The 13,529-nt window shown below is 44.9% G+C and overlaps 1 protein-coding gene across 1 annotated transcript in view; it reads left to right on the top strand.

Moving 5' to 3' along the window:
* MMP24 (matrix metallopeptidase 24) overlaps window positions 1–13,529 on the top strand; it is a 43,037-nt gene that overhangs the window by 12,769 nt on the left and 16,739 nt on the right. The window contains exon 4 of the mRNA XM_057385319.1: window positions 11,697–11,858. Within this exon, the coding sequence (XP_057241302.1) occupies window positions 11,697–11,858 (162 nt within the window). The remainder of the gene's footprint in view (window positions 1–11,696; window positions 11,859–13,529) is intronic.

Below are 13,529 nucleotides of genomic sequence, written 5' to 3'. Positions count from 1 at the left end.
GAAGATTTAGCTCGTGTTTTTCCTGAAGGTGTTCCTCAACAGCAGCTCTTGACCTTTAGCTGGTCCCAGGCTTGTTAAGCTTTGGTGCCTAACGTGGAGGGAGGTGAAGAYGTGTATGGAGTCCCTGTYCTTCAGGAGAACCWGGGGTGTGGCTGCTCCCCAGCCAGRGGRCCCCTCTTGGCTGCTCGTACACAGCTTTTGGTCACCCTCACATGTCAGTGCAGTCTAAGTGTCCCAGCCACTGGTTTTAKCAGAAGGGACACCAGACTTTCCTCTACTTTCTTCAAGTTTTGGGCATTTTTTACTTGAAATGTGCTGTAGAAACAGCCAAGGAGGCTTTGAACTGCCAATCTCARGACTCATGATGCTGACAAGTTGTTCAGGCAGCAAAGCCTGAAAGAGGGTGAACAGGCTTGGTCGTGCTGGGATCTCTCTCTGCCTTGGCACCTAACTTGGCTCAAGCACAGAGGTGATGCATGAAATCCATTATTAATGGGCCAAACCAAGTATTTCCTAGCCTTTAAATGGAGATAATAATTATAGATGTATGTGACTTCAAAAACAAGTTGAAAGGGAATCCTGAATGACTGAAAGTTTGTTCTGTCAGTTTAAATATCCACTTCACACATAACAGCTCTTACACACCTCTGGCAACYCAAACATTTTTTCATCCAGGATAAGTACACAAAGTAAATTTTAATCTCCAGTTTAACATTACAAATTGTATCAATAATAGTCCCAGGCAAATCTTCCTCCTGGTGTTTCAAAAGTGAAAAAACATTGCTGTTATGCATGTAGCCAACACTGTACTACTAAATCTGTGGTGTCTGCCAACCCCCTGCAGGTAGATTAGAGAAACTTTTTAATACCAAAGTGAGGTAGAGAGCTGAGGTATCCATACTCTGCCAGGGATCACTAAGTTTTGTCCTTTTCATGCCCAGAGCTGGCCTCTAAGACCCTCCCTGTCATCTGTTGTCATGTAGCATTGTAGGTKGGAGTGTGCCCAGGGCAGCCACTTCAGTCCCTTCGGAAACAACCATGGCTGAGGAGTTATTTCTGCACCAGCTCCAGTGCAGCTCAACTTCACATCATTGTGCAGATCACAGGGTTCATCTTTCAGTGCCTCTCCTCCACACCTGTACCAAGATCTCTCTGTAAATGTAGGATGACCACTGTGGAAGCTTTTTAGGTATTGGCAAGAAATGCTGAGTTTTGCTAACAGCAAGTAAATTTTATAATTGTTGCAACTGAGTATGTCCTCCACAGATCCCAGTGGGTTCCTGCAGAGGCTTCTTTGTAAACCTTCCTGTTCAAAGCTTCTGAAAAAAAAAAGCCAACCAAAAATAGTGCCAGAATCTGCAAGACACTGCCAGCACTGATACAGGGGATGAGATCTCATCAGTCACCTTCAGTGCYAATCCAGTGCAGGAGCTTCTGCTGAGGCTCTGGAGGAAAAGGGTCTAARCCACCTTTGGGAAGGTTCTGTCAGCCACAGAGGAGAGGAAGTGGACAGCTTTTTTCCCTGTGATTTCACCACAAGGACTAGCATTGTTTCAGTGGACACCTACCTGAACAGCAGAGCAAGCACTCCTGGAGTCACCATCTGGACATGGCATATGTTCAGGAACCTGAGCAAATTTTTCAGGACAGCCAAATGCTGTCTAAGCTGACAAATGTGAGTGTTCAGCAAGGATCTCAAGGAGAAAATTCTGATTAGGGTAGCTATTTTGGAGCTTAGTGACAGCCAGTGATCAGGACAAGCTGTGGTACCTGTTTGGGGCAATGCAGAGCTCTGAGCCAACGTTTCATCTGCTGATCAGTGTGTTCAAAGGATCTGCACTGGACATTTACTGTTTCTGTCCTGGCAATGTTAACATCACAAACCTTTGTGATTCTTTGGATGCTTGCATCCCTGTAAGCAGAATGAAACCAGGGCAACTGGGCTTGGTCAGCCTAAGGAGAGGGAGGAGGATGGGGAGGRAGCATCTAATAGCAGTCTTCCCCTGAGGAGACAGAGAGAGCACAGAGCTACACTCTTCTTGAAGGTGGATAAACTGAAAAAGGAAAAAAGGCAAGGGACACAAGCAGCAACAAGAAAAACCCCACCTGGGTGTAAAGTAAAAACTTAYTTTTTACAACCAGCAAGAGTTGTACAAATCAGAGGCTGCACCTGGAGAGGGTGTGAGGACTCCATCCTTTGAGACTTTTGGAATGTGGCTGGATGATGTCCTGAGTGACCTGATGTAGTTTTGAGGTTAGCCTTGCTTGAAGCACAAAGTTAAATTTGGTTGCTTCCAGCCATACCTTTCAATCTACGTTTTTTCATAATTCTTCAGCACTGCCATAGACAGAATTTGAGTTCCAGGAACTTAAAACCAAACTGCAGTTATTTCTCATGRCAACTCTGAGCCATAACAAGGTATTCAGCTCATAGAATTCTCTATCACCCAGCTCCTTTCTAAAACCAGGACTGTTTAATATTGAAATATTTCATGAGGGAGGACTGGTGATGCTCACAGGTGCATAAAAAGGTAGCTGGTAGTATTTTTTATCAGATGTTTGATCCACTTGAAGAACCACCTCTGACTGTTCCTTTTTTTTTTAATGCCCAAATGTACAAGGTTTCTGTAAGCATTCACTAGACTAATCCTATAAACATGGAATGTGTGGTAGGATATCCAACAGATTCCCTCGTATTAAGGGGGATGTCTAAGTAGCTTTGGCTTTTTATTTTTACCTAGTCATATAGTTCCTAGTTATCAAAGGCTTCCAGGTGTTTCCAGTCACTTTGGAAACACTGCTGGCTAAACGTTCTTTATGCTGTTTGTTTTGTTTGATTAAAATTGTGATATTTTGTGTAGAAGCAGGGAACTAAGTATCCAGCAGAGTATCCAGGTGTTGCTTTCTTTTTTTTTATTTTGAGATTCGTATAGGCATCCACTTTTTTAGGTTCTAGACTTTCTGTTTTCTGCTTGCTGCCCACTTACCTGGCTTGTGCAGGTGCAGTGCCTGCCTGCTTGGAAAAGAAAATGCATCTTAACCCCTGTACCTTCACCTAGCAAATTGCCAGAATCTGGTAGTCTTTTCTCCTCAATTAATTCCTGTTTCCTCTGCGTCTTGCCTTGCTTTGTGTCATTTCTTTCTTACTTTACCACTTTTTCTCATGTTAATTTTCTGTGGAAATACTGARGCCGGCAATCTAAGAGTGTGAATACAATGAATAACTCGTGACAGAGAACACATGTAATTTTTGTGCTATTTGGCTGCTGAATGGATTTTAAATTTTCTTTCTCTGAGTTCTCAGGTACARAACATCTCCATGTGTAAAGAGTTTTGTTCTAACAAATGGCATTTTGAATCCATCGTTATTTTTCAGGCTTTTGACACTGTTGTTGAAAATGAGCATCAGCATTTTCCAGAGTGAAAACCAGAGCTGCCTTGAAGTTACTCACGTGTCCTTTAATGCAGAAGACCCGGAAGACTTTCATATACACGTTGGAAGTAAAGTGGGGCATAAATTGTATTAAAATTTCAGTTTATTCTCTCAGGCCTTTTTATGATACATCACCAGGTCATGTTGTTGCTCAGTGTTTTGTTCACTGAAGACCAGCTCAGTGTTCAGTCTCCAGGACAGACCTGCTTAACACTGGGTTCCTCCTGTAACTGCTTGGAGAGGCTCGTTTGCATAAGCCAGAGCTCTCTCACRTCCTGTGCTAATGTTGAACGAATGCAACACAGGATATGGACACATGGTTTCMAGACAGCCAGGCACAGTAAAAAGAAACCAGATCAGGCAGCTTAAATCAGCAACAGTTTGAGATTACATCCCTGTCCTGTCAACCTAAAGGAGAAGAGAGGAAGCCCATCAGCACATCAGCACACGGGGAAGATTTCTGCTTTCAGGTTCCCCTCTCTGCCCCTGGACAGCATCTCTGTAAGTAGTGCTTTCTTTTGGTGTGTTTGCTGTCATTCTGCAGACACAGCAGTGGCTTCACGGTCATGCTGTGCTAGTGCAAGCTGGATTTCAAAGYTTGGCAGTGCTAGTTATTGATTGCAGCTGAAATTCATTAATAAGGGTCATCTCCAAATTYCACTTTCAAAACACTGTACTTGTTAATAAACCTGATGTTCACAGTGTTCTATAAAGAAAAATGTTAGCCCATTGCTTCTGTCAGTAGTAGTTCAATATACAGATTATGAATATAGTTATGTAGGTGTTTGGAATCTTACTGATTTATGTATAATCAAAGTAAAGTACTTTACTTCTTTCCCCAGAGAATGAAATATTCTGGAATTCACAGGAAGGAGCTAGTAAGGATCCAAATGATGTGTCATTCCCTTAAAAAGGAAGGAAAAAAAAAACAACTGTGAAAAAAACCAGGTCGCAAAAATCAAGGTGAGCCAAAAGCCACTTTCATTTTGTAAAGCAGAAGCTGGTGTTGTGAAATGAGCCAAAACACAGGAGTGTCTTTGATAAACTTGCTGCATTCCACTTGCGGAAGAGGGGAAGAGAAAAATAACAGGCCATCAGGAAGAAAAAGAAGAAAAATAGAGGAATTCTTGAAAAGAATTTGCAGGTCACCACAGGCAGAGGTGGATTGTAGCATCAGCAGGGAAATGATACAAATATTCTGGATTATGACATCACACCGAAGCAGCAAATTTGGGAGTTGTTTAGTTACTTTCTTTTATCTCCTGTTTCTGAAAAAGAGCTCAAGATTTGAAAACAGTTTGATTGGAACTGCCTTCTCTACCCAAAATCACCAAGAATATGACTCAGGGGTGGGGAGGAATCTCTTCCATTCCAGCTCTCTCCTGGCTCAGTCCTACTCAGTCTTTACAGCCCCATCAGGAACTTCTGTGTCAGGGGAGGACAAAGAGAGAAAGTCTCCTGGTAGAAAACACCCTCTCTGTGGCACTGAGCTACTCTCACAGCTTCCAGAGCAGCACTTGCTCTGTTGCCAGCATCAGGAATTAAATATCATTTCAACCTGATGGTCAGAAAAGGATTCCAAATAGCACAAACTGGTTTATCCATGCTGCCTGTGCCAGGACCTGGGGTTTTTTATTTACTTTCCAGTTTTCCATAGCTGGGTCAGGACTGAACTCTGTCTCTAGACCCTGCTGTATTTAAATACTTTTAAAATGTAAATAATAGCTTCTTTTCAATACTGATGGTATGAAAGTCCTGCATTTTTCATGTTTCTCTTTTTTCTTTAGTACTTTACCATCTGTTCTACCAAATTCTTTGTGGTTATAGGCAAATAGGAATATTCATTTTGGGATTAATAATTCTTTGATACTGAATTGTTTATCGAATTACAACCTACACTTGTGAAAGACAGGGTTAATTTTTCAGCAGGACACTCTTATTCCACTGGCTTCCCACTCTGTATGTTTTGGTCTCACCATTCCAGACAATTAGTTYATATTTTTCCTCTGAATTTCCACAGGAGGTTGTCCTCACAGTACCATCTGTGCACATCAGATAAAGCACAGCTTTCACCATTAAAAAGGTGTACAGCACAGCTACCAGCCCTTTCAGGGTCAATAAAGGCAAATTACCTTTCATGGTGGTAACATAATGTGGTTCTTTGTCCTTCTGCAGCCACTTGATCTTGTGGGGGTCAGTTTAACRTGGCTGTGGTACAGTTGGTGTTAAAACTGCAGATCACCCCTTCCTTCTCCAGTGAAAGACAGACACTCACCAGATTTAGACACTCTTCAGAATTTTCTTTAATTCCTTGAGATGCAGCATCTTCATTGCCTCACCAATCGGTAATCGCTTATGAGCAAAGTGATACCTGTATTTCTTTTTAACTTGTATTTTCTTCATTTCTAGATGGAAAAGCTGTTTTCCACAGAATTGCACAGAGCAGTATCACCCCTTCTTCAGGATCTTCAGAAGACTGAAAAGCTTTCCTTGAGCAGAGCATGTGATGGAGGTGAATGGAGGAGCTCAGACAAATCACATGTTCTTCTGTTTGACAGGTYAGACCTACTAGGTCTGAAGATACAAGAACCAAGGCATAGCTTAGAGTAGCCCTAAAGCTTCTTTAAGTTGTGCTTGGGCAGCAGTTGTCTCTGTGTGGCTGTCGGGGTGGAAGGATCATTTTAGTSTAATTAAAGCATGTTCAGTTCACACCATCTCTTCTGTAATTACCTGAAGCATGCTATTGTCACACACAAYCAATCACCTGACTTTCTCAGTATCATTCTTGCTTTAATAAAATTTCAAAATATAACCTTCCTATGCCTTTTTAATTGTGTCTGAATACACTGCAATACGTAGATGTGTGGCAGAGTGATGCAGTTCATAAAGTATAAAACTAGCATGACAAAGAGCAGAGATTCACGGTCTCTTTTCTCCTGTTAATCAGATATGCAAGATTACTTGCACTTCTGTTGCCTTAGAAGCTGTGTCCTGGATTTCCAACCCCCAGTGCTGTGTGCACTCCGGAGCCTGCCCTCGCTCTGTACAGCTCCGTGCACAGCTGTGCTCAGGGACAAACACTGGTGGCAATAACTGATGGCACTGCCATTGGAGTCCCTGTGACCTGCTGCTGGGAGCTGACAGGCACTGTTCTGAGAGGCTTCAATGACCTACAGCAGTTATTCAGTGAGTAACTTCGCCAAATCAAGTGTTTTGATGTGGATTTTTATGGTTAAATGAACTGAAATGATACAAGAATGTGTCTGTGCTGGCAACTTCACAAAGAAAAGCTGTCTCAAGGTGTCTGTTGCCTGATTAAATGTTTTTTTCCAGAGGAAGATTAAAATCAAAGAATCAGGAGGGATGGAGATTGAGAGTTGAATAAAGATGAAACATAAATCCGTTTATTTATGATTCCAGTGTTCTCTGTGTTGTTGCAATAAAACCATGTGTTTCTTAACTCTGCAGGGAAAGGTAGAACATTACAAACCATTTGAGAGAGCTGGGTTTGATGTGGGATTATATTGCAATTTATCTGAAGTAAGTTAGCTCAACTGGGAGCACACCAGCTAATGAGGTTTGTCCTGAACACAGATTGCTTTTAATTAAGAAAATTTTACTTAAGCCTTTGTTTCAAGTTGTGTAGAGCTATTGAGCTGGATGTTAGGTAAGCAGTGTATTCACTTGGTGTGGCATCATGATAAAGGAGGGTGCTTTTACAGTGCTATAGGTGTGTCCTCAGTTGTCATTTTCTGTGGTGTTAACGTTGTGCTTAGCAAGATGAACACATCAGCAACTTCAAAACTAAATTACCTGTGTGTCTTTATGTTTAGCATAGCAGGTCAGACTGTTTCACTCAGTGTGCCAACTTAAATCCCCCAGTTTTACAGGATCCTTCTCCCTCTTGGTGGACTTTTGWCTGCCTCCTGAGAATCGGGAAGGAGGAAGCTCAGGCTGGTCTCTGACCAGACCTGTTTATTTAATACAGGTGGTGCAAATKAGCAAAAATTGTTGTATTTCTCTTGGGACCCTTTCCTGCAAGCATGGAGCAAGAGCAGTCAGTTCCTTCTCCACCCCACTCTCTTACCCAGGTGGCTGGGACACTCTGAGTACAAGATTTTCTTGAGTTGGGTGAGTGGATTGAAGGGGGGATTAAGGAGCTCCATCCCACTGCCTGACTTTGTTTCCGTAGGAATAGCAAAGCATCAAGCTGGGCTGTTAGCTCTCCATCTGAATCTTGCTCCAGGAAGATGGACATTATTGGGAATGCTGTTTGGATGAGATATGTGGAAAACTGGAAGGTCAGAAACCTCSCTGTGTGTTCAAGAACCAACTGAAACAATGTGAGAGGTGCAAGCTCCTTTCCAGACTGCTCCAGCTCAGCAGTGGGTGAGAACACAAAGAGTTCTCGAGTGCTGTGGGAGGAGAGAACCACATTGGCAGTTTTATGCCTCAGTATTTTCAGAGCAAATCCTAGCCCACCCTTTCAAAAGGAAATAAACATGTTCTCTTCCATGCTATGAAATTCCCTACCATGAGCAATAATAAAGGGAACTTGTTGCTTAATGTTGTTATTGATATCAAGTGACTTTTCAAGAGAAATAGAATGATGAATCCAGAGCTGGATTTTCGAGAACTCTGAGCTTCTGAAATGTTCATAGACGTTTTCCTCCCATCACCYCTTCCCAGGAAATGCTGTCCCGCTTGCTCTCTGACAATGACTCAGTTGTTTCAGAGCTGGGACYGAACTCTCAGAGTGTACAGCAGGGTGGAGAAGGGAGATGAAMGGGCCATGCTGGAAGGAAGAGAATGACAGATGTGTCTGAGGAGGCTGGAGGAGAAAGGTGAGGGGATGAAATAGTGGTGAGGAATTCCTGGCCAGGGCAGAGAGCAGGAGAGGGAGCCGTGTGTGCTACTGCTGTTCGACTGCCTTTCAGCAAAAGCAGATGAGAAGCAACCACAGCACTGAGAATCAGAGTGCTTGGAGAGAACCAAGGGGAGCTTCTTGTCCTGCTTTCTGTGGGGGTCAGTTCACTTCCTAGAAATTCTCCTTAGCTCTGTTTTATCTGCTTCAGCCACTGCCCCTTGTTCATCACTGCTCTGGTTTGGGTGGCCTCCTGGCCATGGAGGAGGAGAGTTTTTCCCCTGACCTGCCTGCTGTGACTGTGCTGGAACTGGGACAGTTCATTTCTTGGAGAGTTTCTTACCTCTAGTTGCAAGAAAGCTTCCCAGCCAACATTTTCTGTGCTCTGTGACATCCTCACACACACCTGCCAGTCAAAGTGGTGATTTAAAGCTGTGGTGTTTTCCACAGCTGTCTGTGTTTCCTAAGGGTAGCTGGGAGAAGGTGTTTCTGTTCTGTAGTGGAAGAGCTGGCTTGACTGACCACCATGGTGGTTGAGGTGCTTCCTCGGGAGTGAGCCTTCATTTTCCTGGTCTTGCTAATGGTCACAGAACTCTTACTGGCTGTCTCACTGGTGATCAGGGAGCCAATAATGACAGATGACCTGCTGGACCTGATACCTGAAGAAATGTGGGTAATGTGAAGATCAGTCATGACCTTGGCTGCAGTAGCCGTGAGATGGAGGAGTTCAGGGTGTGTGTCAGAGGGCTTGCATGAGCTCAGTACTGTCACCTTGATGAGGTGACATCAGTGATGCAGCAGAGGGCACATTCAACCACTTTGAAGATGACAGAAATTTGGAGGAGTGGCTGGTAACACTGCATGGTGATGGTGCCATTCAGAGACCRCAAGAGGCTGGAGGAACGGGCTGGCAGGAACCTGAGCAGGGTGAGCAAGGGGACATGCACAGCCCACAGGGACTGGGCCAGCTTTGCAGAGCAGGACTGGGGGCTCCTGGCTGGCACCAAGTTGAACCTGAGTCGGCAGCATCCCGGGCTGCCTCTGGAAGAGCATTGCCAGCAGGTCAGTGCCAGCAGGGAGATGATCCTTCCTTTCTGCTCGGCACATCTGGAGTGCCCTGTGCGGGGCTTCCCACTCCGAGAAACCTGGCACTCAAAACCTGGCAAGAGAACCTGATTTACTTGATCTTGCTTGAGCTGGGCATTGGACTGGAWACTCTCCAGAGGTGCCTTCCAGCCTCGACTGCCCTGTGAGTCTGTGGGATTTGTTTTCCACCTGTAAAGTGGTCTGGCATTTGTTTTGGGCAGGAACAAGTGATTGAAAGCTATTTAAAACTAATTTAACTTGGGATAGTGCCTGATCTTACACTACTGATAAAGGTGTAGCACACAGACAAGTCACTTTCATAGATTTATATGCAGATTTACATAGAGGCAAGTTCTAGATGTGCTGGCAGCACAAATACTGCAGATACTTCAGCAAGGAGGAAAATGCCACCAAATTGGTCAGGGAGGATGTCCCTGTGAACCCGTGGTGAGTGATGAGCAGTCTCACGAGGTCAGCTCTGCAATGAGTGACCCTTTACTGTGAACTTCCATGTGTGAGTAGTTGTGGCAGCAGTGAAAATGATGCTTTYGTGAGCATGTAAGTGATACAAGATGGTAAATCCATTAAATTTTGCAAGAGGACATTGAATCTCTGAATYCCATTTGTAATCTGGGTGCATCTTCTAAGCCTGAGTGTTTTTGAAAACCCATGAAGAGTGATCAGTCTTCCAGACTTTCCCATAAACCTACTTAATGCATTTTATACTGCCCTGTTGGACATTGCATTGACTTGTTCTGCACACACCKGAYTTTTCAGCAACAGATGAGAAAAAAKTACTAAGTAGGTCTCCATTTGGATTTCCCAAATACAGAAATTCTAAAACTTGGCATAAATATGTGGCTAAATTTTAGGCTGTATAYGCTTTTGAACATTTGTATTTGAACATTTATATGAAATGCATTTGTATATATTAACCTGTCTTGCATAKTCAGATGCTTTCACTCTCCAACTCAGATGTTTAGAGCATTTAACGTTTTTGGGGAGGTGTGTGTGGCCGGGGGAGCACTGTTTGATACTGACTGCAGGTATCTTCAGATGCTGGCAGAGTTCCCTGCTGTGGAGACTCACAGTCCCCTGAACCTGCTTTGTCACGATTTTATGGATAACAGTGAAGCAATAACTAAAGAGGGGAGATTGTTCTCTGTGAGCCACTGTTGCATCTCCTGTCTCAGGGAGAGCTCAGCTGTGTGCACAGAGCTGAGCTTTGGTACCTCCAAGGCTGAAGGTGCAGGGAGATGCTGCAGAGCAGCCACTGCCAGCTGATTGCAAGTGCTTTWGGTTTCTGCCCTGCCATAAAAAACCAAACCCAGAGGAGCCTGAATTCAGGCAGAATTGAGGGCTCAGACATTTTACTGGCGTGAGGAGACCCTCGTGTCAGTCCTTGCTGTCTGGGCCTTCGTCCCTGCAAAGTATTGCCTGGGTCACCCCCAGTGCCCTCACGGAGTAGGACACCCAGGGACCGCACCAGATCCAGGAGATGTGGTCCCAGAGCCGTGGGACTGAAGAGGAATGTGTGCCTGTGGAGCTGAAGGTACCCATACCTCACCCTGCTCCCAGCTTCTGCACCACACAGGGCTYCTCAGCCCTTCCTCTTCTGCTCGGGGACAGTCCTGACCCTTCTCTCCTCCTTCCTCCTTCTGTCTTCCACCACTGGGGTCCATCCCAGCCTTTTCCCTGTGTGGGAATGGGGCAGGATGGAGCTCCCTGTGCTCAGCTCCTGCACACGTGGCAGTGCCAGGGGTCCAGCAGAGTAAGTGCACGTTGAGGAGCCTGTGCTGGAGGAGATGGGGCTGCCCACATGGGATWGTGGGTGTTGTCCTGGGCTCCTCTGTCCTTCCTTCTGCCTTGCCAGGTGCCTTCAGACCTCCCTGCGGATTTGTTGGGCCAGGTCAGATCAGAGCACGACACCAGAGGACCCAGAAGGGGCACAAAGCACCCACYCCACCATAGATCAGCAGACTGGCCGTGCTCTCACCTCTCCAGGCAGCACTTGCATAAGGAGCCTGTGGGATCAGTGGTGATTTTTTAGCCATTTTCTGTAGACAAAAGAGTCTACAGTCAGTGTCCTTTCACTCCAGGCACCACCTGTTTGACCTGTGCTGGGGCAGAGGCCTCAGGTCCATTCTGAGACAAGTGTCTGTGCAGACTTTGGGGACTAAAACCATCTGACCCTRGCACTGTGACCTGCTGTGCAGTAGGAGAGCAAAGCATTTTCTTCTGGCTTCCTGGGCAGGAGGGGTTTGGGCTGGCTGGGGCTGTGTGTGCTAACCWGGCTGTGCCTTCTTCCCACAGGGAACGATCTCTTCCTGGTGGCYGTGCACGAGCTGGGCCACGCGCTGGGGCTGGAGCACTCCAACGACCCCAGCGCCATCATGGCCCCTTTCTACCAGTACATGGAGACACACAACTTCAAACTGCCCCAGGATGACCTCCAAGGAATTCAGAAAATCTACGGTGAGCAACCCTGTCTACTCCTCTCCTTACAGCGGGTTTGAGCCTAGGGAGTGTTTTAGTCGGTCCCAAATGCCTTCAGCTGGATTTGCTGCCTGAGCCCAGAGGGGAACTCTTTAAAACCCTCCATCCACACWGCTGCACGAGTCAGGATAACCAAACCTCTGATCCCACTGCTGCTCCATCCCTCGCTGTGTCCCCAAATCAAGGAGCACTTGCAAAGGGAWAAACAGGCTTTGCTGAACTCAAGGTTTGCCCAGGACCAGTGCAAATAAAGGGAATGAATGCAAAGAGCCTGGAATGTCAAGGAAAGGTAAAAGGTATTTATGTACTCATTTTTTTTCTCATTATATAGAAAGTAGGGGAAAAAAAGTTTGGATCTGCTTAGGGAGCACTTTGCTTCTTTTAATCTCCAGCTCAACATGTTTGACAACCTGTACCACAAAGATGTTGGGCTCAAGGAAAATAAAAAAAGGGGGCAGAGAGATTATGGGAGAAAACTAAAGGGCTGGAGATGATGTAGTGCTGTGTGATGGGATCATGGACAGCAGGGTGTGAGGACAGGAACTTGCAGATTTACTGGCTGAAGGAGACTGAGAGTAAAGACAAATCCAGGTTAAAAAGTAGGAGAGTAAAGACAAATCCAGGTTTTAGGAGCTCAAGGGGAGACTGAGACTAATGGACATTCTGTATCAGCCTGTGGAAAATAGATTTTGTGAAACAGCCCTGATTTCATTGTGGGAAGTACAAGTTTTGGCAGAGAGGTTCCTTAATCCATGTAGCACAGAGCAGTTGTGCTTTGTAGCTGTTCAACTGGAGTCAAATATTGGCTGCTGGAAGCAGTAGAGCAGATATGGTATGAATCAAAGGTGAACAAAATACTTGTGAGGTGGTTGTCAGTGGGAAAGCTGGTGTTTCTCAGGGCTTGCTGCAGGGATTGGTGGCAGGCCTGACACGAGTCARTGTTTGCAACAGTGATCTGGTGGTGAATTTGAAATTGCTGCTCAGAAAATTTGTGCTAAGACCTTTTAAGTGCASCAAGACTTTTGTGGTCTCATCTGTATCTCAGCTGTTTGAGTCAGATTTGGTTTTTGTTTTTTGTGACTGGGCTGAGATTTGTTTGTTCAAGTGCAAATGCCTGGAAAAGTCTCTTTTTGAGCTAATTCCTCTGACTGGTGCAGGCAATGGGAAAAACCAGGCACTTGTAGGGTGCAATCCAGCCTCAGTGTGAGGCAGAGATCCAAGTAAAGGGCAACATGTGAAATGAGATGGCTTAAACTACACCCAGGGGAACCCTTCCCCTTCCCCTTCCCCTTCCCCTTCCCCTTCCCCTTCCCCTCCTCACAAGGCTGAAGTTGCATGGCAATTGTCCTATGGTATCATTTAATTATTAATATTTTATCATAGTACATTCTGGTGCTCAGGATGGCAGAGTCTCTGGAGGGTTTTGAAATAAAGTGCTGGCGTAGTCAGTGTTGAATTTTAACTAAGTAGTAATTAAGACCTAATTGTTCATTTCTTGTAGCTGCCAAAATGTCATTGCACTGTTTCAATTTTTAAATGTTGATTTACTTCCTGTGACTTGTGACTAATCAGAAAGAAAAAAAAAACAAACCATAATTTGTTGCAGACAGTGAAAGTACAATAGAGAAAAAAAAAATGACTAGTTTCTCT

The sequence above is a fragment of the Malurus melanocephalus genome, unplaced genomic scaffold (genome assembly GCF_030028575.1).
Source record: "Malurus melanocephalus ecotype Western Australia unplaced genomic scaffold, MMel_1.1 scaffold_810, whole genome shotgun sequence".
In the NCBI taxonomy this organism is placed as follows: Eukaryota; Metazoa; Chordata; class Aves; order Passeriformes; family Maluridae; genus Malurus; species Malurus melanocephalus.
Note: the sequence above shows the minus strand (reverse complement) of the source record. Positions and strands in the feature narration are given on the sequence as shown.